Source organism: Colobus angolensis, unplaced genomic scaffold (genome assembly GCF_000951035.1).
Source record: "Colobus angolensis palliatus isolate OR3802 unplaced genomic scaffold, Cang.pa_1.0 Scaffold137, whole genome shotgun sequence".
Classification (NCBI taxonomy): Eukaryota; Metazoa; Chordata; class Mammalia; order Primates; family Cercopithecidae; genus Colobus; species Colobus angolensis.
This window is the reverse complement of record NW_012114455.1, coordinates 6,466,437-6,489,515: the sequence shown is the minus strand read 5'-3', so window position 1 is coordinate 6,489,515 and position 23,079 is coordinate 6,466,437. Positions and strand designations below refer to the sequence as shown.

General features: G+C 44.1%; 1 protein-coding gene across 3 annotated transcripts in view; it reads left to right on the top strand.

Annotated features, from left to right (window-relative positions):
- Positions 1 to 496: 496 nt before the first annotated feature.
- The window catches only part of SNX19 (sorting nexin 19), a 41,056-nt gene continuing 18,473 nt past the window's right edge, over positions 497 to 23,079 (top strand). Inside the window, exons 1-9 of one of the 3 annotated variants that reach the window (XM_011934695.1) lie at positions 557 to 726; positions 2,255 to 2,310; positions 5,233 to 5,371; positions 6,640 to 6,740; positions 6,875 to 6,994; positions 8,981 to 9,111; positions 10,362 to 10,458; positions 10,947 to 11,127; positions 13,941 to 14,070. In XM_011934695.1, the coding sequence (XP_011790085.1) occupies positions 2,308 to 2,310; positions 5,233 to 5,371; positions 6,640 to 6,740; positions 6,875 to 6,994; positions 8,981 to 9,111; positions 10,362 to 10,458; positions 10,947 to 11,127; positions 13,941 to 14,070 (902 nt within the window). In that variant the 5' untranslated portion in view covers positions 557 to 726; positions 2,255 to 2,307. Of the gene's footprint in view, positions 2,739 to 5,232; positions 5,372 to 6,639; positions 6,741 to 6,874; positions 6,995 to 8,980; positions 9,112 to 10,361; positions 10,459 to 10,946; positions 11,128 to 13,940; positions 14,071 to 23,079 lie in introns of all 3 variants that reach the window. The other 2 variants (XM_011934694.1, XM_011934696.1) reach the window with 2 other exon arrangements.

Sequence of the window (23,079 nt, the reverse complement as noted above, 5' to 3'; positions counted from 1 at the left end):
AATCACAAATTTGATTCTGTGATACAGTATATGAAATTTAAACCTATCTCTGTATTGTTTCATGCCTTATATTCTGCAATTCCTGACAACAAATGAGGTAAGCTGTGTAGTGGGGACGCGGGGTACTGGCTCTAGGGGAAACCGGGTAAATGTTAAGACACACCAGGCCAATGAAACTACGTCTCCATGAAATTAAAATAAACCGGATTATTGACAGTGTGCCTAAGCAGTAACGGACAGGCTTCATTTAATTACCAGAACTAGGCAGTGTTTTAAAGCGTCTGGAAGTCTGGGTCTTAGCGGCGACTGCTGCAGGTGGCTATTTCGTGGCACTTCGGGAATCTGCGCCCGCTCTTGGCGAGCACGCGCCCTTTGAGCGCTCAGGCTCAGGCTCAAACGCTACCGCGCGCAGTTGCCGTCAGGGCGGCTCCTCTCCAGCAGAGGGCGCCGGGCAACGCCGCTCCTCAGGCAGGGCGCGCGCGGCCGCTCTCCCAGCATGCCTCGCTCCCGTCGACGTCGACCCGGAAGCTGTCGCCGGCGGCCGGCCGGCGGTCAGCCTTAACACAGGCCGGGCTGCGGAGCGCGGTCGCCCAGGTTTGCGGCGGCAGCGGGCCGAGGCCAGCGGAGAGGACCTGGATGAGCCCACTTCAGGTCGGGGCTGAGTGTGGGCGCGCGGTTCCCGCCGGCGTGTGACCCAGTCTCTGCCGGCCGCTGCCCTCTGCGTGTGTAAGTGTCCCTGGGCCCCAGGGCCCTGCACCGCCCGCCCCGAGGCCGCGAAGAGGCCTTCCGCCTGGGGCGGTATGGAGGCCGCAGAGTTTTCCTCCAAAGCCGCACCTCGGCTGGAAGGGGCGAGTTCGAGGGCTCTGTTAGTGTTAGCAATGGGGAGCTGCGAAGCTGCCGCTGTCGCTTTGCAGTGTCTGTAGGACTTTGAGGGCCCGGAGCCCCGGTTCCCTGGAGAACACCCAGATCGCCCCACATGAGACACAGTGCATGCCCCGCTTCCCGAACGCCGAAGTAAAATCTTGAGGGCTGTCATCTGGGGAAGCCACCTTGTCCATTCAGCCATGAAGACAGAAACAGTACCACCGTTCCAGGAGACTCCCGCTGGATCCAGCGGTCACCTCAGTAGCCTGTTGAGTAGCCGGAAGCTGATGGCTGTGGGGGTCTTGCTTGGCTGGCTCCTGGTCATACACCTTCTGGTCAATGTGTGGCTGCTGTGCCTTCTGTCTGCATTGCTAGTGGTGCTGGGAGGATGGCTGGGCTCCAGCGTCGCCGGAGCGGCTTCCGGTCGACTGCATCTGGAACGCTTCCTCCCATTGGCCACCTGCCCTCCATGCCCTGAGGCAGAAAGGCAGCTGGAACAGGAGATCAACCGCACCATCCAGATGATTATTCGAGATTTTGTGTTATCCTGGTACCGTTCCGTGAGCCAGGAGCCAGCCTTTGAGGAGGAAATGGAGGCAGCCATGAAAGGGTTGGTCCAGGAGCTTCGGAGAAGGATGAGCATGATGGACTGTCATGCTCTTGCCCAGAGTGTCCTGACTCTCTGTGGTTGTCACCTGCAGAGCTACATTCAGGCAAAGGAGGCCACTGCAGGGAAGAATGGTCCAGTTGAGCCTTCCCACCTCTGGGAGGCTTACTGCCGGGCTACTGCCCCACATCCTGCTGTGCACAGCCCCAGTGCTGAAGTCACCCATACACGTGGTGTTGTGAATTTGTTGCTTCAAGGGCTGGTGCCCAAGCCCCACTTGGAGACTCGTACCGGACGCCATGTAGTGGTCGAACTCATCACCTGCAATGTAATCTTACCACTGATCAGCAAGCTGTCAGATCCTGACTGGATCCACCTTGTGCTTGTGGGCATCTTTTCCAAGGCCAGAGATCCAGCACCTTGCCCAGCCAGTGCCCCCGAACAGCCCTCAGTGCCCACATCTCTGCCACTGATTGCTGAGGTAGAGCAGCTTCCAGAAGGGAGAACTTCTCCAGTAGCAGCCCCAGTATTTCTAAGTTACAGTGAGCCAGAGGGTCCTGCAGGCCCCTCCCCAGAGGTTGAAGAAGGCCACGAAGCTGTAGAGGGAGATTTGAGTGGGATGTGTGAAGAAAGAAAAGTAGGAAACAACTCATCTCATTTCCTACAGCCAAATCTTCGAGGTCCCCTGTTCTTATGTGAAGACTCAGAGCTGGAGTCTCCGCTGTCTGAACTGGGCAAAGAAACCATCATGCTCATGACTCCAGGCAACTTTCTCTCTGACAGGATTCAGGATGCCCTCTGTGCCCTAGAGGGTTCCCAGGCTCTGGAACCCAAAGATGGTGAGGCATCTGAAGGAGCAGAGGCGGAGGAGGGTCCAGGGACAGAAACAGAGACAGGCCTGCCGGTCTCCACACTGAATTCCTACCCAGAGATCCAGATTGACACAGCAGACAAGGAGATAGAACAAGGAGATGTTACCACCTCTGTTACAGCTTTGCTGGAAGGGCCAGAAAAGACCTGCCCCTCGCGGCCCTCATGCTTAGAGAAGGATCTCACCCACGATGTGCGCTCCCTTGATCCTACTCTGCCACCAGTTCTGCTTTCCTCCTCTCCACCTGGTCCTCTCAGCTCAGCCACCTTCAGCTTTGAGCCCCTAAGCAGTCCAGATGGCCCAGTTATCATCCAGAACCTTCGTATCACTGGCACCATTACAGCCCGAGAGCACAGTGGCACTGGATTCCACCCATACACACTCTATACTGTGAAGGTAACAGGATTAAAACTGTGGGTGCTCACCCGGGCTAGGAGTGGGTTTGGAAAGCAGTCAGTGAAGCAAATGTTCTCTGGGGAGAGATGCTCTTAGTTTGAAGAGTTTCTCTCAATAGGCATCTATCTCTGTGAATGGTCTGAAGCTAATGTGTAAAGCAGAGTAGCATTTATCCTGTACTCACACAAACAGTCCTGGAACTTCAGAGCTGCTAGAATGCTCAGGGTTACATTTTCAGTGGCTCCCAAACTTGGCTGCACCTCCAAATCACTTGAGCTGCCTTGCATATATACAGATTCTGACACACACTGATGGATTCAGATGAGAATTTCTAAGGAGGGGTCCCTGGATTCTCTATTTATTTATTTTATATTTCAAATAGAACTCTCCAGATAACATGGAGTCAGCCTGTCCTACGGCCATTTTAGGAGAATTGCCTCTCTCATCCAACCAACCCTCTTCATATTATCTGTTGTCAAGTTGCTCCCAAGTCTGTGCTTAAACACCTCCAAGAGTCAAAAACTTGCTGTCTTCTGAGATAGGTATAGGTAAATAACCTACCTTCCTAAAACAAAGTACAAAATATACTAGTATTTTGAAAAAGAAATGAGCAGGGAAGAAGTTTAGAAAATTCTTGGGCAAGATCCTACCCATTGGATTTTCCTTGCCTTCCACTTGAGTTTCTCTCATTTGAGTCCAGAAGCTACCACCAGGCACAGCCTGCTTGCTTCACTCCTCCCCAAGAACTCCCAATCCAGGTGAGAGGGAGAAGGCCTTCCTTGATCTGCTCAACACAGCTGCATCATGACATAGCATTTTAGAAAGTAACATTATGACATTTTCAAGTAAGACAGAGTGGAAGTAATTAGAAATGCCTATATGTGAACACACAAACACACTCACACTCCTTGTAGGCAAATTGTAGAAGTACAGATAGTACTGGTCATAAAATAACTGAGACTAGCCTCAAATGACTGGTATAACTTTGTTAACATTTTCCTGCCTTTTTGTTCTTATTCTGGATGTCCCTATGCCATGCACCTTTCTCACATTTAAGTGTTGGCTCTGGTTATTTCATCTTTTTTAAATGACTATTCCTATACTGACATTAAACAGCAGATTTTTTTCCTCCTTATTAGCAGAAGAATTAAGTTGATGAATAGAATGTTTAAGTTCACAGTCTTTCCCATTATTCTTTTTTGTTGTTGCTAGATTTTGACATCTTCTACTACTTCAATTAAGCATTAGAAAAGAGTAAAGTAAAAAATGAGAACAAAGTAATATAGCCAATTATGAGTAGTTTGAAATTGGTTTTAGAATTTTATATGGACATATAACTGATTTTAAATTGTATATCAATATTATTATACTTTCTGATAGTAAATAGTTTTCAGTTTATGTGATGGAAGTAACCATAACAGTGTTGAAAATTGGCCCTCAAGGAGCAGCATATTCCACAGAAAGCCTCATAGTTCCCAAATGCCCCAGGCTTGAGAGCCCCACCCTGAATGTCACCTGTCTCTCTTACCTGGTCTTTCCTCCTCAGTACTGTTCTGAGAGACTGCGTTGCTCACATCAGCTCATAATAAATACCCTGTCTCCAAAAAATTGTAAAGCATCAGCCACAAGTCCCACCAACAAGGAGTTAGTTTTTTCCATCTCTTGCCCACGGTATACCTCAACCAAAAAATAATAACCTATTTCTAATGAGAAGGCGCACATATATACTTCTCCCACAACGTTTCGTTGTGTCTTAACTACCCTGTCAAGAAGTGCGCCCCCAAGCTGAGTTGCAGATTCCATGCTATCCGTGGTGTTCACTCTCTGGAGAACAAGAGGTATAAGTCATCTTTTCCACATACCAACCCCTCTAAGCTTAGGAAGACAGTGGATTTTGACCGCTTATCACATCTCCAATTTTCATGTGACTTCTATGATACAGATGATAGGTACTTAGGAAAAATTATGTTTAGCTCTAAGAATAACAATCAGGAAAATTAATCTGCCTGAAACAAAACAAATACCCTTTAATTTATTCCAGATAAACAAATGATTTTTATCTCCTGTTGGATTACTTGTTCTTCCCTTTAACATAAATAATCACAGGGGAGTATAATGGAAAAATGGTTTTCCCCTTATAATGTTTAGCCCTGTAATTTAAAGGTGATAGAGGTAGTATCATTTTTATGGATGTTATGCCTTCTATTCAGATATTTATTTGAAAAATAGTTATGTAGCCATTTTTGTAAGTAAAGGAAGTATCTGGAAGAGGGAGCTTTCAGATGAAAGCCGTAGTGTGGAGGAGTGAAACTCTTTTTTGACTTTCTGAGCCATTAGATATAGGAGGTTCTGGAACAGAATAGGAACATCTCCCTCCCTTTGTTCTTAGTTTCTTACTCTTGCTATGTGGCCATTGACCAAGTAGTCAGTAAAGCCAGAAGAGAAGATTCCTGAAACCCGGCTGATTCAGTCAATCAATTTGTTCGTTGAACAGTACGAGACAGCCCTTGATGGTGAAAACAGCAGCGGCCTGCAGCAGCTGGCCTACCACACTGTGAATCGTCGCTATCGAGAGTTCTTGAATCTGCAGACCCGTCTGGAGGAGAAACCAGATCTACGAAAGTTCATCAAAAGTCAGGAGTTTCCCCAACCCCTACTGCCGCTTGCTTCCCACGTCAAGCCACCCTGACTGGCCTGTTGGTTTATGGGAGGGATTGGGGAGGAGAATGCCGTTTCAAGGTTCTCTGCTCCCTGGGTTTGCTTCAGGAGTTCTGAGGTTTAGTGCTGGACAGCAGCAATCACATTCTTTCAGAGGTAGTCCTTTACTGCCAACTGCTTTGTTCTGGAGCCCCATCTAGTTTAAGATTAAAAAATAAGTGTTCACATTTCCACCTGTGCCTGTAAGTTAGTGTCAGGAGTTAAATTAACTTTTCCAGATTCATAGATAGGTGATTCTTAAATATTAAAATATTACACAGAAGTTGTTGCCACCTTCTTTCCTTTAACATCCAGATCTTTTGTGTGCTGTTTGACAACTCTCAGGCACGGGGGACTGGTTTTTTTTTTTTTTTTTGAGACAGAGTCTTGCTCTCGTCACCTAGGCTGGAGTGCAATGTTACAATCTTGGCTCACTGCAACCTCCGCCTCCCAGGTTCAGGTGATTCTCCTGCCTCAGCCTCCAGAGTAGCTGGGATTACAGGAGCCTGCCATTACGCCTGGCTCATTTTTGTATTTTTAGTAGAGATGGGGTTTCCTTATATTGGTCAGGATGGTCTTGAACTCCTGACCTCAAGCAGTCCACCCGCCTCAGCCTCCCAAAGTGCTAGGATTATAGACGTGAGCCACCACCCCTCTCTAAATATTTTTGTAATGTAATAAAATTTCACTCTAAGAATTAGCTAGTAACTGGCTACTTTGTTTTTTAAAAATGGTGATGATTACCCAAATAAACAGTTTAACAAGTTTGGGCATAAATTATGCATTTTTTTTCTTAATATAATAGCTAATACTGAGCCAAGCTTGAAAATGTGTGCCAGGTTCTCTCCTAAGCACTTTACACATGTTAGCTCCTTTAATGCTCCCATCAGCCTATGAGATAGGTACCCTCATTGTCCTCATCTTATAGAAGAGAAACAAAGTCAGAAAGATAACACAAATGATCTAAGATCGTTATTATAGTAAGGATTTAGCCCAAATTTAAACTTGGGTCTCTGCACTTTAGAACCCTCTCTTGTAACAAGTTAGTGTTGTGTGGATCATATGGATCATATGTATATTTGGAACTCCTGGAATTTTTTTTAATCCAAGGAAATATATTCAATAGTTCTGTTTTCTTTATATGTTTTATATGGAATAGCTCTCTGTGAATGTTAAATGAGTGAATATTTTGTTTTTTTTTTAGATGTGAAGGGTCCTAAAAAGCTCTTTCCAGATCTTCCATTTGGAAATATGGACAGTGACAGAGTAGAAGCCCGTAAGAGCCTCCTAGAATCATTCCTAAAGGTCAGCATCCTTCTCTTTTGGCCTTGTTCTCATTTTAACCTGGGTGTCTAACCCCAGAACACCCAAGCCAGGGCAGAGAGATCTGGAGACTGGAATTTCTCTTTAAAATTTTTGTGTGTGTTTTATTTTTGCAGCAACTCTGTGCCATTCCGGAGATCGCTAACAGTGAGGAGGTGCAGGAGTTCCTTGCTCTGAACACAGATGCTCGTATTGCCTTTGTCAAGAAACCATTTGTGGTCTCTAGAATAGACAAGGTACCAGCAGGGCCACTGTGCTCAGCTTTAGTTTTGATCTATAAATGAGGAGGATTCATCAGAATGGAGGTAGTGCTTGAAAAATAAGAGCAGCAGAGTGTGGGAAGGGGCAGCACAGAGGCGTCAATAGAACATGGACTCAAATTGTCAAGACCTGTTGCCAAATATTGGGTGAATCATCAGCTCGCTGAATCACAGGGAACAGCTGGTGGGAAACAGTACCCCAACACTCTTAAGTATACACATATCTTCTGGGGGTATTACTATATTGTTACACTGTTGGAGGCATGTAAAGATCAATCTGTGTCTTCACAGATAGCTGGCAGGAGGGGTGGTCTTTCAGAGGGTAAAGGTCATTTCCAGTGTTGGGTCACCCAGGAAAGAGAGCCCTAAGACAGGACACGAGGCTGGATTTAAAGTGGTGTCATGGTTCTCCGCTAGAGAACACAGTATGGAGAGAATTGTACCTTCTTCAAGAGGTTGTCTCAGCACCTATGGAGATGGTAGGAAGAAGGACGTTTGTGTCACATGTCGGAGCTTGTAAGCAGTGGTTACCAACTGATATGAGCGTCTCGGGGGCAGAAGTCTGAGGCTTAAGTTTGTCAAAAGTGATGTGTGTTTTATTGGGTTGGGAAACACGGACGCATTGGCGGAAGAGGAGCCTCCCTCTTCTCATCTAGGCTTAGAGCGACAAATAAAATAGAATTTCATGTAGTATGTGTTAGGGGATATCCACTGCTATGGAAAAAACTACAAACTAAAAAGGGATCAACTGGGTAAATGCCTAGAGTTCCATGCAGATATCATTCATCCGTTATTTCCACATCTACTTACTGGATGCCTGTTTTGAGCCAGGCACTCTACTAGTTGCTGTTCATACATCAGTGAATGAGACAGATGAGGACCTCCCCACCCTCACAGACTACAATTCTGTGATCCTGGAGAACAAGTTGTATTTTCTAAGCTGCATTATCTAAATTAATGCATCCTCAGTGTTCTTTCCCTAGTTTGTTCTCCCCCAGTCTTTACTGTAGTCTGCTGACCACTCTCTTCAGCCTTGTCTTGGCTATGCCAGCTTACTCCTTGTGGAGGAATACCACAAGAATGAGTCAAAGAAGGCATGGTGCTGCTCTGAGCCAGCAGTGTTAATTAGCAGGAAGCACCAGAGGAAGAGTAAATGTTTTATTCTGTTTCTTTGACAGTTGAAGGTTTCGTTTGTACATTGTCCTTTTTAGCAAATATCTGTATGTCATCTTGCCGTTCTGAAGAAATAGAGATTATTCTTAATGTTCAGTGAGGATTATTTTATTTGGTCTTTATAAGTAGAGAAGTTACAACTCAACTCCAGATATCTTAGTTTTGACCTGAGTGATTTTTGTTATTTTTTCTGTACTTAAAGAAAGAAATTGTTTGAATTGACTAGAAAAACTGATTGTTTGCTCTGTGTAAGTTACTCTAAGCATGTTAATATTACCTATGCCCCTAAACTGTATTTTTATTTTTGATCATCTTCTTCACTCTTCCCTTCTCTTTATACTCCTACCTGTGTACTTCCACTGGTGCACATGTTGATGAAGTTGTTATCAATTTGGAAACTAGAAATCACTTTTTTATATAAAAAGAAAGAAATTGAAAGATACATCATCAGCCTGCATAACTCCTAGGTTTTTATTTCTCTCACTGTTGGTTTTGGCTTCTTTTCCCATGGCATTGTTTGTTTTACTCCTCAAGGAAAAAGATATTTGTGGCCATGGAAAAAAGGAAAGATAGTTGTCACTAAGTCATTAGCTGGTATTCGACCTTGCTACTGGATAAGGCTTTGCTAGAGAGCCTGGCCCCCTCCTCATCCTGTTGCGTAAAGTGCTGTAAGGCGACTGCTTGCTTGGCAGTGTCCATATGTGGATGTGGATGTGGATGTGGATGTGGATGTGGATGTGGATGCGGATGTGGATGGCCTTACTGAGCCTGCACCTCTGACCCCTGCAGATGGTGGTGAGTGCCATTGTGGACACCTTGAAGACAGCGTTTCCTCGCTCTGAACCCCAGAGCCCCACAGAGGAGCTGAGTGAGGCCGAGACCGAAAGCAAGTCCCAGACAGAAGGCAAGAAGGCTGGCAAGTGAGAAGCCCTCAGTCACCCAGGCACCTTTCCCCAGTTCCCAGATTGATCCCCAATCCTCAGCAAACGCTCACCCTATTCTCAAGCCCTAGAGGAGAGGAGGTGGGTCAGACATACCAGTTTTTAGGCGAAACTAGACCCCAGGCTCCTCAGTGCTCCACCCGGAGGAGCCTGTGGTGCTGCAGAGGCAGCACTGCTGAATGTTTGGTTTTGCCATGGGAACCTGGGGCCCAACTGACCAGGGATGTTTGACTAGGAGGAATACTCTCTTTTGAATAGGATATTCTCTTTTCTCTTTTCCTGGAAAATTGAGATGTTTCTTTCCTACTAAGAATTAAGGCTTATAACTGATCTCTGTTTGCCATGATTTCTGGAAATCTTGGCTCAGAAGTTGCATATATTAGCAATAAACAGGAAAAGGCTAGAATGGAAACCCACAGGGCCTATTTTAGTAACTGGTTGACTACTGCTACTGTCTCCTGCACTAGGGCCCCAGCTGTTTCCTGGCAGCATTCAAAGCCAACATGTGGCAAGCAAGGGCACCACATGTGCCCTTACTGCAAATTTCTTCTATATCTGGGTCCTTATGAAGAAAGAGCATCTGTGTGTGTGTGTGTGTGTCTGAGTGTCTGACTCTTTGTCTTTGTGCTTACGTTTTGTGGGCCAGCAATAACAGACTCACAGCGCCTAACCTTTTCTTAACTGGGCCCATCTATTGAAGGATGACCATGATACCTGTGCTTATGAGTCTCTGTCCCTCGAAACACTGATGTTATCACTTACAGTTTCTTCTCTAGTTTTATTTGGAACACAGGGGGAATAAATGGATGTCCAAAAAGGATGCACTGTGAACCGCAGTAATAAAAACTTGGTCTATGCCACCTGTCTGTTTAATCTTCAGCAAATTTTTAATGAGTGCCTAGTATGTGTTGGCTAATCTTTCCTGTGGGAATATAACCATGATGCAGACTGATGCCAGTTTTACTTAGCAGAAGCCATTTCACAAGTGCACTGTAGACCTAGCTTAGTGTATGCATTACATTATGTATTAAGAATTGCGAGAATATACACTGTTTGGAAGATTGCAGGGCCAAGGCTTTCCTGGCAGCTCTGACCATGTGACCACAGTAAGGTCCCCAGAATAAGTACGGATATTCTTGTTGTCATTTATTATCAGTACTTGCCAGCCCTTTGTGTGGGGCTCAAGACCATAAATTACATCCTGTTTCTGCTCTTTGTTTCTGTACCAGGTCCAGGCTGAGGTTCTCATCCAGTAAAATTTCGCCAGCACTAAGTGTGACTGAAGCACAAGACAAGATTCTTTATTGTCTCCAGGAAGGCAATGTGGTAAGAAGCAAAACCCAAAGAATGTGGGGCGGAAATATCTGAGATGTTGGTCCTGCAGTTATAGGCAGTTGAGATACTCTCTAAAGTCAGATATGTCCTGCTAAATGACTTCATCAGCCTTTGGGTCTCCAACTTTTATGCTAAAAGTCTTTTCTCTGAGTCGTTTGTAATTCCTACCAGTTCTGGCTTGGCAGGTTGGCTTCTCAACCATGGTGGGTTTGGGATAGTGGATGACAAGATGAGAAAGAAAGCTAGTTCCTGGAAAAAAATGGATGACCGAAAATGTGTGCAGATCTGATCATCCCAGGGCAGGCTGTATTACCTGCAACTTGGGTAAAAAATAAAATCTTTCCTAAAGTAGTCAGAGCATCGGTTGGCTTTTCTACCCAAGGTACTTATGCAGGGGAGAGGCAGGGAAACCTAGAGTGCCACGTTTTCTCCCCTACTGCCAGCATTCCTTATGTGATACGCCACTGGCTATTTCTTAGGAGTCCGAGACCCTATCCATGTCTGGGATGGAATCTTTTGTTGAAAAACAGACAAAGTTACTGGAAATGCAGCCAACAAAAGCCCCAGAAAAAGATCCTGAACAGCCCCCTAAAGGACATGTGGACAGTTGCTTGTCAGATGCAGCTGTGCCACCCCAAGACCCCAGCAACAGCGATCCAGGTGAGTGGCGAGGTCTCTGCTCCCATGGAGAAGGGAGCCAGGGTGGCATCCACTTGGGACTTGGGATAGTTGGAGTTTGTAACTTTGATTTCTGTTCCATTCAGCTGCATGCCATGTGTTGAACTCCAGTGTTGGAGGTGCTGTGTGGGGGCACAGAGATGAGTAGGACACAGTTGCCAGAGCAGAATCAAGCAGCAGAGCAGGGCACAAACAGGGAGTTCTAATCCGGCAGGACGAGACCATGCTGATAATATTGATAGCTCATTGAACTTATTTTTGGCATATCAGACTCTTGGATTTCTTTAGAAACTTTCTTCCTTTAGTGTCCCAGTTTCCTGGTTTCCTTCATGCCCTTCTTGTGGCTTCTTAGTCCAGTCTCTTGGCGCCAGAGCTTGATTTTTGGCTCACTGTTGCTATTCTACATACTCTTCCAGGGGGACCCCAGCTGTACTCTTGGCTTCAGCTGTAACGCATGTGTGGTGATGCCTTAAATATTGAATATTGTGTATCTTCACTTGGATATACCACAGGGCAACTGAAATATAATGTGTTCAAGATGGAAATTGTCTTATTTCCCCAGATCTATTCTTTTTTCTGTATTTACTTCCATAGCAGATGATACAACCTAGTTACCCAACATAAAGTAGGGAGGGAGAAGAGATGAAAGCTCTACTTCTTCCTTATTTGCATTGGAGGCAGAGCAAGTTCACCTTCCAGGAGAAGAGCAGATGTGTACTCTGTAGAAGAAAAATTCAAAGCTCTAGATATTAATTAGTATATTTACTGAACTAGAACTTAAAATAAGTATATTGGTTCCATCAAGATAGAGCCCTCTGTAGAGAATAAAAGATCGCAAAATCTTGGATTCAAAAATGGGGAAAAAGCTGATTTCACTGTTCTTTCTCAGGTGCCCATAAACAAATCACCTGACATCTCTTCTGAGGGCCTCAATTTAAGTCTGTGAAAAATGGGATTGACAGCCCCATCCCTTCACACATATCTCACAATTAAGTAAATAAAGTAATATGACGGTGAAAGCATCAGAAACTCTAAGAGACTGTAAAGATGGCAGGGGGCAGAGGCAGTGCGCTAAGAATATCATTCTAGGCAAAGTCCAGCCTGTATATGTTGAACATAATATCTCTAGAGGGATGATTTAGGCCTGAAACCCTTCTTCTATCTCTGAGAGACTCAAAATGCTCATATGATTAAAAAAAAAAATGCATCATTTTCTTTAGGAGAACTGACTTGGTGGTACCTTGTTTGCTTTCTTATTTTTCACTGCTATAACTAATTCTTACCACATGGTGGCAGCTCCAGGCAAATGCAAAACCTGAGAGAATCATACAATTGAGGACTAGGGCTCAGGATGATACTGTCTCCCAAGGAATGCAATATCCCATCTTTGAGAAGATGATTAGAAATCAAACAACATATCAGCTCCCAATCTTTGCAATACAAACAGAAAAGAAAATATATATTATATGGGGTTAAGAGGGAAGTATGATTCAGTTCTAGTAGATCTGTCCAAATCAGAAGTCATTCATGTTCAAGGAGAGCTGGGGCAAGGTGACCCGGAGAATACCCATTGATCCTACACTAACAAAGTCATTGTTGATACTACTTATAATATTAATCACAGCAGTAGCACCAGATATCTCAGATTCATTCTGTAACATCACATACTTGGAGGCAAATCAGAAGTGACGTTGGGACCCCAGGACAGGTTTAAACAACACATGCTTCCTTCCACAAAATACATTTGTTCAGGAAACCTTAGTTTAGCATGGGTATAAGCTCATGTGTGGCCCTTCCAGTCTTTGAAACAGGAAGAATGTAGTAATTGTTAGGGCATTTTACCAGAGGTGTGGTGTTCTTCCTAGAACCAAATGTTATCTCAAAATCAGACTGAAGCCTCTTGAATCCTAACCCCACAGCTCTGTGTAATGGAGCTTTTTCAGGAAAGTGAATGCCAAATCTTTCCCGACTTCTGCCCCTGGTGTTTCCATCATGCTTTGTGGGGGTGAGTGGAATGCAAGGTTGGAAAGAGAGGAGGCCTTGCCAGTTGCACTTAGTCACTAGTTGTGAGCTTTTATTTGGAACAAAGTATTCAGCATCCTGGGGAAATACAGAAGAAATAGAAACTAAGTAGGCCACATAAGTGCATATGTGTGTGTGTGTGTGTATATATATGATTAGAAGATATGTATATATATATGATTAGAAAATATATATATATATATCTTTTATTTATTATTTTTTTTTTGAGACGGAGTCTCGCTCTGTCGCCCAGGCTGGAGTGCAGTGGCCGGATCTCAGCTCACTGCAAGCTCCGCCTCCTGGGTTCACGCCATTCTCCTGCCTCAGCCTCCCGAGTAGCTGGGACTACAGGTGCCCGCCACTTCGCCGGCTAGTTTTTTGTATTTTTTTAGTAGAGACGGGGTTTCACTGTGTTAGCCAGGATGGTCTCGATTTCCTGACCTCGTGATCCACCCGTCTCGGCCTCCCAAAGTGCTGGGATTACAGGCTTGAGCCACCGCGCCCGGCCATATATATAGCTTTTAAAAACATAGAAACATTCATTAGGTTACAATATCAGGAACATTAATTAAAAATGTAAAGAAATGCCGAGCCTGTCACTGAACCTTCTAGATATGAGTTAAACATCTCTTGATTTGAGTGGAGAGGGATTGCAGAAATACCAGATGATCGGCATGAAGGTAGAGAGACACAGGTGCCACCCAGTACCTTGAAAGATGTTCCTCAAGTATGGGTCTCTTCTGAGTTACTCTTGATGCCATTTTGTCCCTCAGGAACAGAGACAGAGTTAGCTGACACAGCCCTAGATCTGCTCCTCTTGCTACTAACAGAACAGTGGAAATGGCTGTGTACCGAAAACATGCAGAAGTGTCTTCGTCTTATCTTTGGGACCCTAGTTCAAAGGTAAGACTGCTGAATTCTCCGTCACATCAGAATCTCAAATTGCAGAAAAGGTGGATGCGATGCTGAATAGTGTCCAGGGAACCTGCAGCCGTAAGAGAAGATAGATTCTCTGTTACAGGGGTTACAGGAATCAAAAATGCCTTGAGAGTATCAGAAAGCTTTTATTAACTACCTTGTTGTCTACAATTTGAAAGTATCCAGTTCTGTAAGACTTCTGGCATAGTGTACTGAGTTGCAGACACTGTGTGTGATCCTAAAATACTTAGCTGAACTCTTCCTCCTCTCAATTTTCCACCCAGTTTTATCCTCCAGCCCTGCACCTTTCACTTGGTTGTGGTGGACATTTGTCTTAACTGACATTATGTCACCAGTGTGATGATAAACAGTGGGAAAGAAAAGGAGAAAACATCAGCGCTCTTGAAATAAAGGTTGTTTTCTCTGAGAGAGGCGTAAATATTCACAGCTGAAGCACTTACTGACCCAGGGTGGTAAAGAATAGAGGGAAATTTGGATTTGCAAGTTGGCTTTTCTAATCCAGGCTTTGTAATCCTCACACCATTTGATCTCCTGAAAGATTTGTACACAGGTGGAGTTTTTAGCTGCTGACTTTCTAACTGTGGAACTGATGTAAGCTTTGCTAACCTGAAGTAGGCCAGAAACACTCGCTCTGAGCCAGGCAGACACATGTAGTGCTTGGGTTTTGGCTACTCTTGTTTTGAACTCCCTCTTATGAGACATCCTGGCACATCCAAAAGTAAGAGGAAGCCAAATGCTGACCTTCTCTTAGCATGAGGCTCATGCTAACAGGTCACTCAAAAAATATATCCTTATAAAAAAAAATTATGTGTCTATTCTTTACCAAGTCGAAAAGTTATTAACAGCAAGCAATTAAATCTCCCTTTTCTAAGTTGCATGGGATCAGGGAGGTTTAATAAACTTGAATCATAAAGAGGCCAAGTGAAAGAAGATGATGCACATCTATATTTGCTACGTGCTTATGTATGCCAGCACCCAATCTTCATTTACATGTATTTTTTTATAGTGGTCAAGTGAGGTAGGTAGCCCCATTTTACAGAATGAGAAAATAGAACTTGGCAAAGTCAACTAACATGCCCAAGGTCATCATTAGTAGCACACTTAGAATTTTAAGCCAGATTTGTATAACTTCAACCCCAATGTGCTTTTTTCGTGTATCTTGTAGCCTTTAGACTGATCTCCAAGTGAAACCTGCATATAAAATGCTGACTGGTCTTTGTCCCTTTAAGCTTTTCCCCTTGTACCTACTCAATATTCAGCCCTGCCACTAGAGTGCCTTTTTCTGAAAAACAAATCTGAACACATATTCTGCACTTAAAATCTTTCGGTAGTATCCTATTACCTACCAAAGTGGGTTTCCAGTATGTGCCCTAGAGCTCTAGGGTTCTGCAGAAGTGCTTCTGAAGCTCACTTAGAAGCTAAGGGAAAACTGAGTGACCATGACCCAACCACAGAAGCTCCACTTCAGTCAGTTTCATATACTGGGGATCTAGGTAAGGCTTTGTTTGGAAAAGGGCTCCGCTCTGTTTAAAATATGCACTTATTTCTTTATTTATATTAAATTTATATTAAAATTCCACCTCCTTTCTTACTTGGCGTGATGTGGTTTCAGTCTTACTTTTCATTTTCCACCATGTAAACTGTCCATCATTGCCTGAATATTCTGTGGTCTTTTACCCCCAGGCCTTTGCTCATCTTCCTGTATCTGACTTCAAATGGTCTTTCTCTACTTATTCTTTCCCTGTTCCTTCCATGTGTTCCTCACTTTCCCTCTTCTTGTCTGCTTGGCCTACTGCAAAACATTTTTCATATATTAAGCATAAAATGTCATTTATTCTGTGAAACCTTCTGTGGCATCTGCTCTCTTTCCCCTAGAATTAAGGAGTCCTCTTCTCTAACTCGCAAAGTTTTGATAATAGTGCTTATCACAGTGTGTTATATAAATGGTCTGCGTTTCCTACACTAGTGGTTGTCAACTGGGGGACACTTTTGTCCCCCAGGGGACATTTGCCAGTATCGGGAGGTATTTTTGGTTGTCACAACTGGAAAGGGGTTGTGGGATGCCTACTGGCATCTAGTGGGTGTAGCCAGGCATGCTGCCAGACACCCTTCAGCTACACAGGACAGTCCACCGTGCCAAACGAAATGAATTGTCCTGCCCAAAATATCAGTATTACTGAGCTTGAGAAACCCTGTGTAGACTATTAGTTCTTTAAGGACCAGAACTAGCTTTGTGTCCCCAGCAGCTTATACAGGGCCTGGACATAGTAGGTACTCATTAAATATTTAATAAAGAAATAAACATTTCCCTTCCCAGTACCTTTACACTTGAAAGTATAGTCTATTTAGTTGTATTCTGTCACCTCTGGATGTCACTAATTAGGCCTTCATTTTTCTTCTTCTTTTGGATTTCCCTTTGTTAATCTTCTAAGGGTTTAAAGAAACAAAAAAAAAAAAAAAAAAATGAGAAGATCCCAAAACTAGCTAGTATGTGATCATTAATAACCCCTTCTCCTTGAGGTCATTTACATGACAAACTGCTTTCAGAACACAAGAAATTATTCGGTATAAGGATAAAAGTACAGATGAGTTAGGAGAAATTCAAAGAAGATTGAGATCCATATATAAAAGAGGTAGGAAAAAGTTTACCTGAAGTTTGAATAACTCAGAATATTCAAGGGCTTGGGCTAGTCCACATGGAGGAAAGATACCTATATTCTGGGAGTCAGAGAATGGTCACAGAAGGACTGTTTCATGTAGCCAGGGTCCTGGGAGATCTAAGGCAGAAAAGTTAAATACGAAGGAAGCAAGCTCCAGGTGCATGGCAGACATGGAAAAGACAGGGCTCATTTTAGAGTTCAGAGCAGAGACTGTGAGACTGCTTTCTTTTTCATTTTTCATATATTGAGGATAAAATGCCAATATATGAAATACCAGTGAGATGGGATTTCATTCTGTCGCCAAGGTGGAGTGCAGTGGCACTGCAATTGTAGCTCACTGGGCTCACCCCTCCTGGGCTCAAGCCGTCCTCCCACCTCAGCCTCCCAGGTAGCCAGGACTACAGGCACACACCCCCATGCTTGGCTAATTTTTTAAATTTTTCAGTTGAGACTATGTTGCCCAGGCAGGTTCCTCATCTTTCCATTCCTATCCCTGACACTCCCCAACTACAACCAAAACTCCAGTTAGCTGGGTAAAGTCCGGTGAATGAAGACTAGCAAAACCCAAATGTAGTTCATGCCATAAGGGAAATCAGGGAGAGGGCTTACAGCTGAATTTCCCTTGACTTTCTCGTCTTTTCACATTCTGAGTTTTTGTTTTTTTTGTTTTGTCTTACTCTATTTTATGGAAAAGCATCACTATTGTGATGGGAAAAGTGGGAGAACTCTGAATATATTCGGTGAATTTGAATGAAGCCACTGAATATTGTGCAAGAACAGAATTTTGCAGCTACTTTTGAAAAACTTGTAACTGTGGCCTGTTATCTTTGTTCATCATACATGTTTCCAGGTGAAGATGTTTTATACATGTTGAGTTATCTCATATCCTTTCCTGTCAACAAGTTCTTACTTATATCTAAGTATCCAACTTTATCCATAACCCATTTGGTTTTGTCTTAGCTGCAATGAAAATAGGACCACATCTGGTTAGCAGTCTCCTCCCCCACGCTTCCACAGACTAGAAATAAATGAAGAATCTCATACTTCTCTGTTTGAGGCCAATCATGTATCCCTACAAATCATTTTCCCATCTTTTTAATGACATTTTTGGCCCTCTTCTGAAGTACCTTATAGCTGGTTTCACAGTTTTCCTGAAGCCTCCTTAAGACAGGAAGCTAGAAGTCATGGTATCTAAAGAAAGAACCGGTTCTTCCACCAGAGCTTCCAAAGATCTGGCATCAGTGGCCCATGGTCTCATACCTGCAAGCACCCTGTGCATTATAGACATGAGACTAACTCATTTTAGCATTCAGAGTGTACACATTGATAATCTCATCAGCATCAGCATATTTACTGTCCAGCAAATGTTTATCGAGAGTTTACTTAGTGCAAATACTGTACTGAACACTACATGCACATGCTATTCAAAAGCCACAGTTACCTTTGTACCAACCTAATATTTAATTCCTGCAAAAGTCCTGCGAAAGAGGTATTAACCCTCATTTTAAAGACGAGGAAACTAAGGCTTATAAAGAATGTGGGTTATCTAATCAAAATTACAGGGTTAATAAATATCACAGGCAGAATTTGAACCCAGGTTTTTCTGATTTATAGCTGTGATGATTGTCTAAATTTCAGGATCAGATCTTTGCCCTGCAATTCAGCAGGATAAAAGCCAACCCAAAAATCTTTGTCTCCAAGTACTGGAGATTATCAGGAGTTTGTAGAATCCAAACTGCATCTCCGTGTCTACGCACTTGCATCTAACACAAGGGCACTGCTGCAGTCCAAGGGCAGCCATGTTACTGTCCCCAGGACAGCTGCAGGTTTTAATTTTTAAAAGTGGTGTTTGCATTGCTACATGCTTCAGCTTTATTTGCTTTGGTAAGCCAGTGTGCTGGAAACTTAACATCTCCAGAGCTGCAGCACCTCTCCACTGCACCCCCTGCCTCTCCCACAAGAGGCATAGTATGAGGTCCTGTTGTGTTCCGTCTCCATGACTGCTGCCTAGGAGGCTACATCTTTGCCCTCCCTGAAACCATAGGTAGCTGAGCCACATGCATTTGCAGGGTACTTGGGTTCTCTTCCTTTAAGTTCTGTGCTTAAAAGAGCAGGATAATTGGTGTTGGTGCCACAGGTGGTACTGCCACTTCTCTGGTTATTTGGAACACACTGCAGTTTGACCATCAGGGATGCTAAAGTCACCAGATTTGAGCGCATCTCCTCCTTAAAATGTCCTCCTTTTCCAGCCTCCAGTATTGTTATCCCCAAGCAGGCAAGTTTATTTCCTCTGCTTCCAACTTTGTGTATCCTCCTTGCACCTTTAAAAGACCTATATACATTACTGCCTTGGACGCCATAGACTTCTGTCAAATTATAAGCGCACTCTCTATCCTGCAAAGGGAAAAACAAAACAAAAAAAAACCAGAGTAAGTTCGACCTCATAACCCCTCCTTCTAAGCCAAAGTTGGAAGAGCTCTGATCTGAGCCAGGCTTGTAAATCTATCTCCCTTGATTGTTGATGATGTGGAGAGAAGTGGGAGGGGAGCTGAAGAGAAGTTAGATGCCCAAAAAAGGCATTGTTAAGTCAAAGGGAAGTCTTGCATGCATGTGCGCCTAACCTCTTGTGTCAGCTTCTGTGCTGGGAACATCCAATTATGTAACAAGCAGCACTCCTTATTTGGAATGAGAGACAAAGGGAGGGGAAGGGGAGAGCGGGTGGCAGTCTGAGCCAAGGAGCAAATCCGGCTTGTGCAAACTCTGCTCATGCCCGAAAACAGAAGAAACTTGTAAATATCTCTACGAACATCAGTATCAGATTTAGTAAATTGGGCAAGTCCTCAGAGCTAGACTGGGTTGGAGGGAAAGAGGAGAGATACACTGTGCTCCATTGATGTTAGGGCATTTGGGGCAGGAAGATCCAGCCAAGGTAAGGGGTAGGATTGGTGTGGAGCCCTGATGGAGAGTGAAGGAATGAGAAGAAGCTGGACCGGCGCCCTGCCTGGACACCCAGAGTAATGCCACAATAAAAATAGGAACCACGCCAGTAGCAGAATGCGTGAATGCCACGTCCACAGTGCTGCCCTCCCCATGGCCCCGACGATGGCATCCGACCTGTGTCAAAAGGGCAGCAGACACATTCCTGGCATCTGCGTCAGGATTTCTCAGTTAAAGAGGGAGTGTGTGTGTGTGTGTGTGTGTGTCTAAGATAGAGACAGAGAGTGTGAGTGTTTGGGGCATGTGGGAATGGAATGGCTTGGCAGAAAGCAGAGGGGGGAAGGTTCTGGCAGAGGGGAGTGTAAAGTGTGTAAAGTTAGGAAGTATACAGAGAGGAAGAAGAAAAGAAAGGATGTGCAGGTTTAAGGGTCCAACAAGCAGGGGACCCAGGAGAAACTTGATGGCAAGCTCTGGACCTTACACCAGACCTTGGAATCACTTTCTTAGAGAAGATGTCGCTCTATAAACCATCTCCTAGAAAAGGTCAGGAGAGTTGTGGCAGAGTCTGGGAGAACTGGAGAGTGCTGTGCTGCAAGGCGCAACGTCCATCTCCCTTAAGGACAGTTGGGAAAGGTTGACCATGAACCCTCTTGCTTCCACTATTCTCTTAGGATGCTCCAGAATCAAGGTGCTTTCTGAGTGGAAATCTGATTCCAGGGCCTCTTTCTTGGTTGGGCATGTCTAAGTAGCAGGTGGATCACGGTTCTTTGTGACATTGGTTATTTCTTAAGAGAACCTCCAGGTCTGCCACCAAAAGGGCACAAGTAATTGCAATGGGAAAGGAACTGACGTTTATTACAATATTAATGCCAGGAAAGCAGCTATGTACTGTTTGTATTAATGTTCAATTCTATGAGATAGACATACAGTTCTACATTTTATAAGTGAAGAAAATTACATTCAGGTAAAATACCGTTCCCAAAATCATAAAAGTCGTTAACAACCACACCTTAAGATTGCACTTAAGTCGTCCTAGCCTCAGAGCCCATGTGTTTCCCACTGCTCTGCCCTGCCTCCCCTCCACGCAAGCTTCCCCACAAAGCAGTGTTCAGTAGAACTGGGTTCACCTGAAAGTTCCCTTGCCTTATTTCCATCTCGCCTCTCTTGCTTTCTATCCAGCTGGTCTCAGGGACACATGCATCTGATGGTAGCATATAAATTATTTTTGTCTGCATATTCTGATTTTATTTTTAAAGTACTTCTGAGCCAGAGATTGTCTCTTAGGTATCTCTATTTACATCCTATTCACAATCAGGAAAAGATTATTAACGTTCAGACTCAGAGTTTCTCAGGAAGCATAGATTACAATTTTTTCCTTTGCTGTGTAACTTTTTCTTCCAGTTCAGCTCTGGTGCCTGGCTATATCTTATACCCGATCTCTTCCTATGCACAGCTTTTCTAGAAATATGCGCACTTTTGCAAGACCCCCAAATACAAAATTAACTCAAACTAAGTCTTCAGAATTCTCGGTTATTTTCTGGCTCTCTAATCATTGGCTTGGGCTGTTTTTAGAGGTGCTGAAATTAATTTTTCTCATTGATGACTTTGCTCAGATTGTATTGTGGCTCCTTGGGAAGGAGTCCCAGGCCTCTTCCATTAGGCCATGCCAAAGGGAAGCTCTTGACTGCCGTAGACTGGGCCAGGATGGGCCCTAGCAGTTTCCCGTGTCAATATGAGTGGTCTGCCTGTCATATTTCTTGGGTGTCACTTATTCTACACCCATCTTAGGATAAAGACATCATGCCTTTCCTGTCACGTAGTGACAGTCTCTACAGGAATGTATCTTTGAGATTGTAGCAGGTGGATGGCAGCTGACAGCCGTGTGCTTGTGCATTGTTTGCATTTCTGTGTGTGTGCTCTTGAAGTCGTCTCATATACTCAAATAGAGGTACAAAATTGCTCATTGTAAAAGTTAACAAAAAACAGAATATCATGAGGCATTTAAACCTCAGAGCCTTTTTTTCCAAGTCGGGTTCTTGGTGTCTCTTGCCCATCTGTGACTGCACCAGGAGCCTAAGATTTTGACATTTTGATGACATCTTTAGAATGTACGTCAGCATCCTGAGGGCAGGGACTGTGTCTTGTTTACCATCATATCTTCAACACCCAGCCCCATACGTAGAAGGCACTTAATCAATTTGTGTCAAATAAATGAACACAGAAGATCACACATCGTTCTGCTGGAGACAGTCCCTCTGCTTTTCACTATTAAGAATCTTAAGAGTTCATCAATAGTGCTGGGGGACCAGAAGCAAAATGGAAACTGAATCTTTCATTCCCTCCACACAGGGCGTACCCAGGTCTTCAATTAATTGGGGAATTCTGATTCCCAGAGCCATGGTACAGCCTAAGCAAAGAGGTTTGGGGGCCCTTCAGGCCATCTCCCATTCTAATGGCCCTCTCCTTTCCAAAGAGTGCAGCGCCCCTCCCCAACCTGGGCCTCCCAGTAGGAAGCCCCACCGAGCCTGCCCTCTCTGGAAGCATCTCCTGCCATTGTGCCTTCTCCACCTCTTTCCTTCCACATAGAAAGCAAGAACGTGGACTTTGAAGTCAGAACTGAATTCAGATCTTGCTTTGAGGCTATATGACTTAGAACACACCACCCAACCACCTTTGCCTGTTACTGTCCAAACGGGAATCATAGCCTAGTGCCTGCAGTTTTTTGGGGGTGTAAGAGATAATGTAGAGGTAAATGTTCGGGAGGCTTTATAGAGGAAGGTATAACAAAGCTAGATCTTGTGAAATAGGTGTCGTTTAGACTGGTTTAGACTAAATAATATTCTATACACTAAGACATTTTTAAAGCAGGAGGAGGGGCATTATTTCTACTTTCAAATAAAAAGTAATCTGGAATATTTTTAGCCAGCTTCTTTCTGAATGTATGTTGCTTTTGTTGTTTCAAATAGGTGACAAAAAGCCTGGCAAACTCCTGCTGCATGGCATGGGTACAGGAATTCTCCCTCTGGGCACCAGGTGGCGCTGCAGGTTAACCAATACCATTCACTGTCCTTTGAGGAAGACCTGTTTGTTTTGCAGTTACAGGTCCCCTGCCCTGATGTTCATACAGCAGTAATGAAGCCATTCCCTGGCTTGCTGCATGATTTAGAGGCCACTTATCTGCCTACTCCTTAGTGCCAGTGACTTTTAGATAAGCCCTGTTTCTTTCATCTTTCACCCTTCTTCCTTCTGCTCTAATGCGTCTTCAGCATGTGCTTGCTTCTCTGAGCGGTGTGGATGACCAGAAGTTGCCCCTTTGAGTGGATCCCACCATTAAAAATTCAATGCTGGGGCTGATTCATTCAGAACAGAGTGAGCA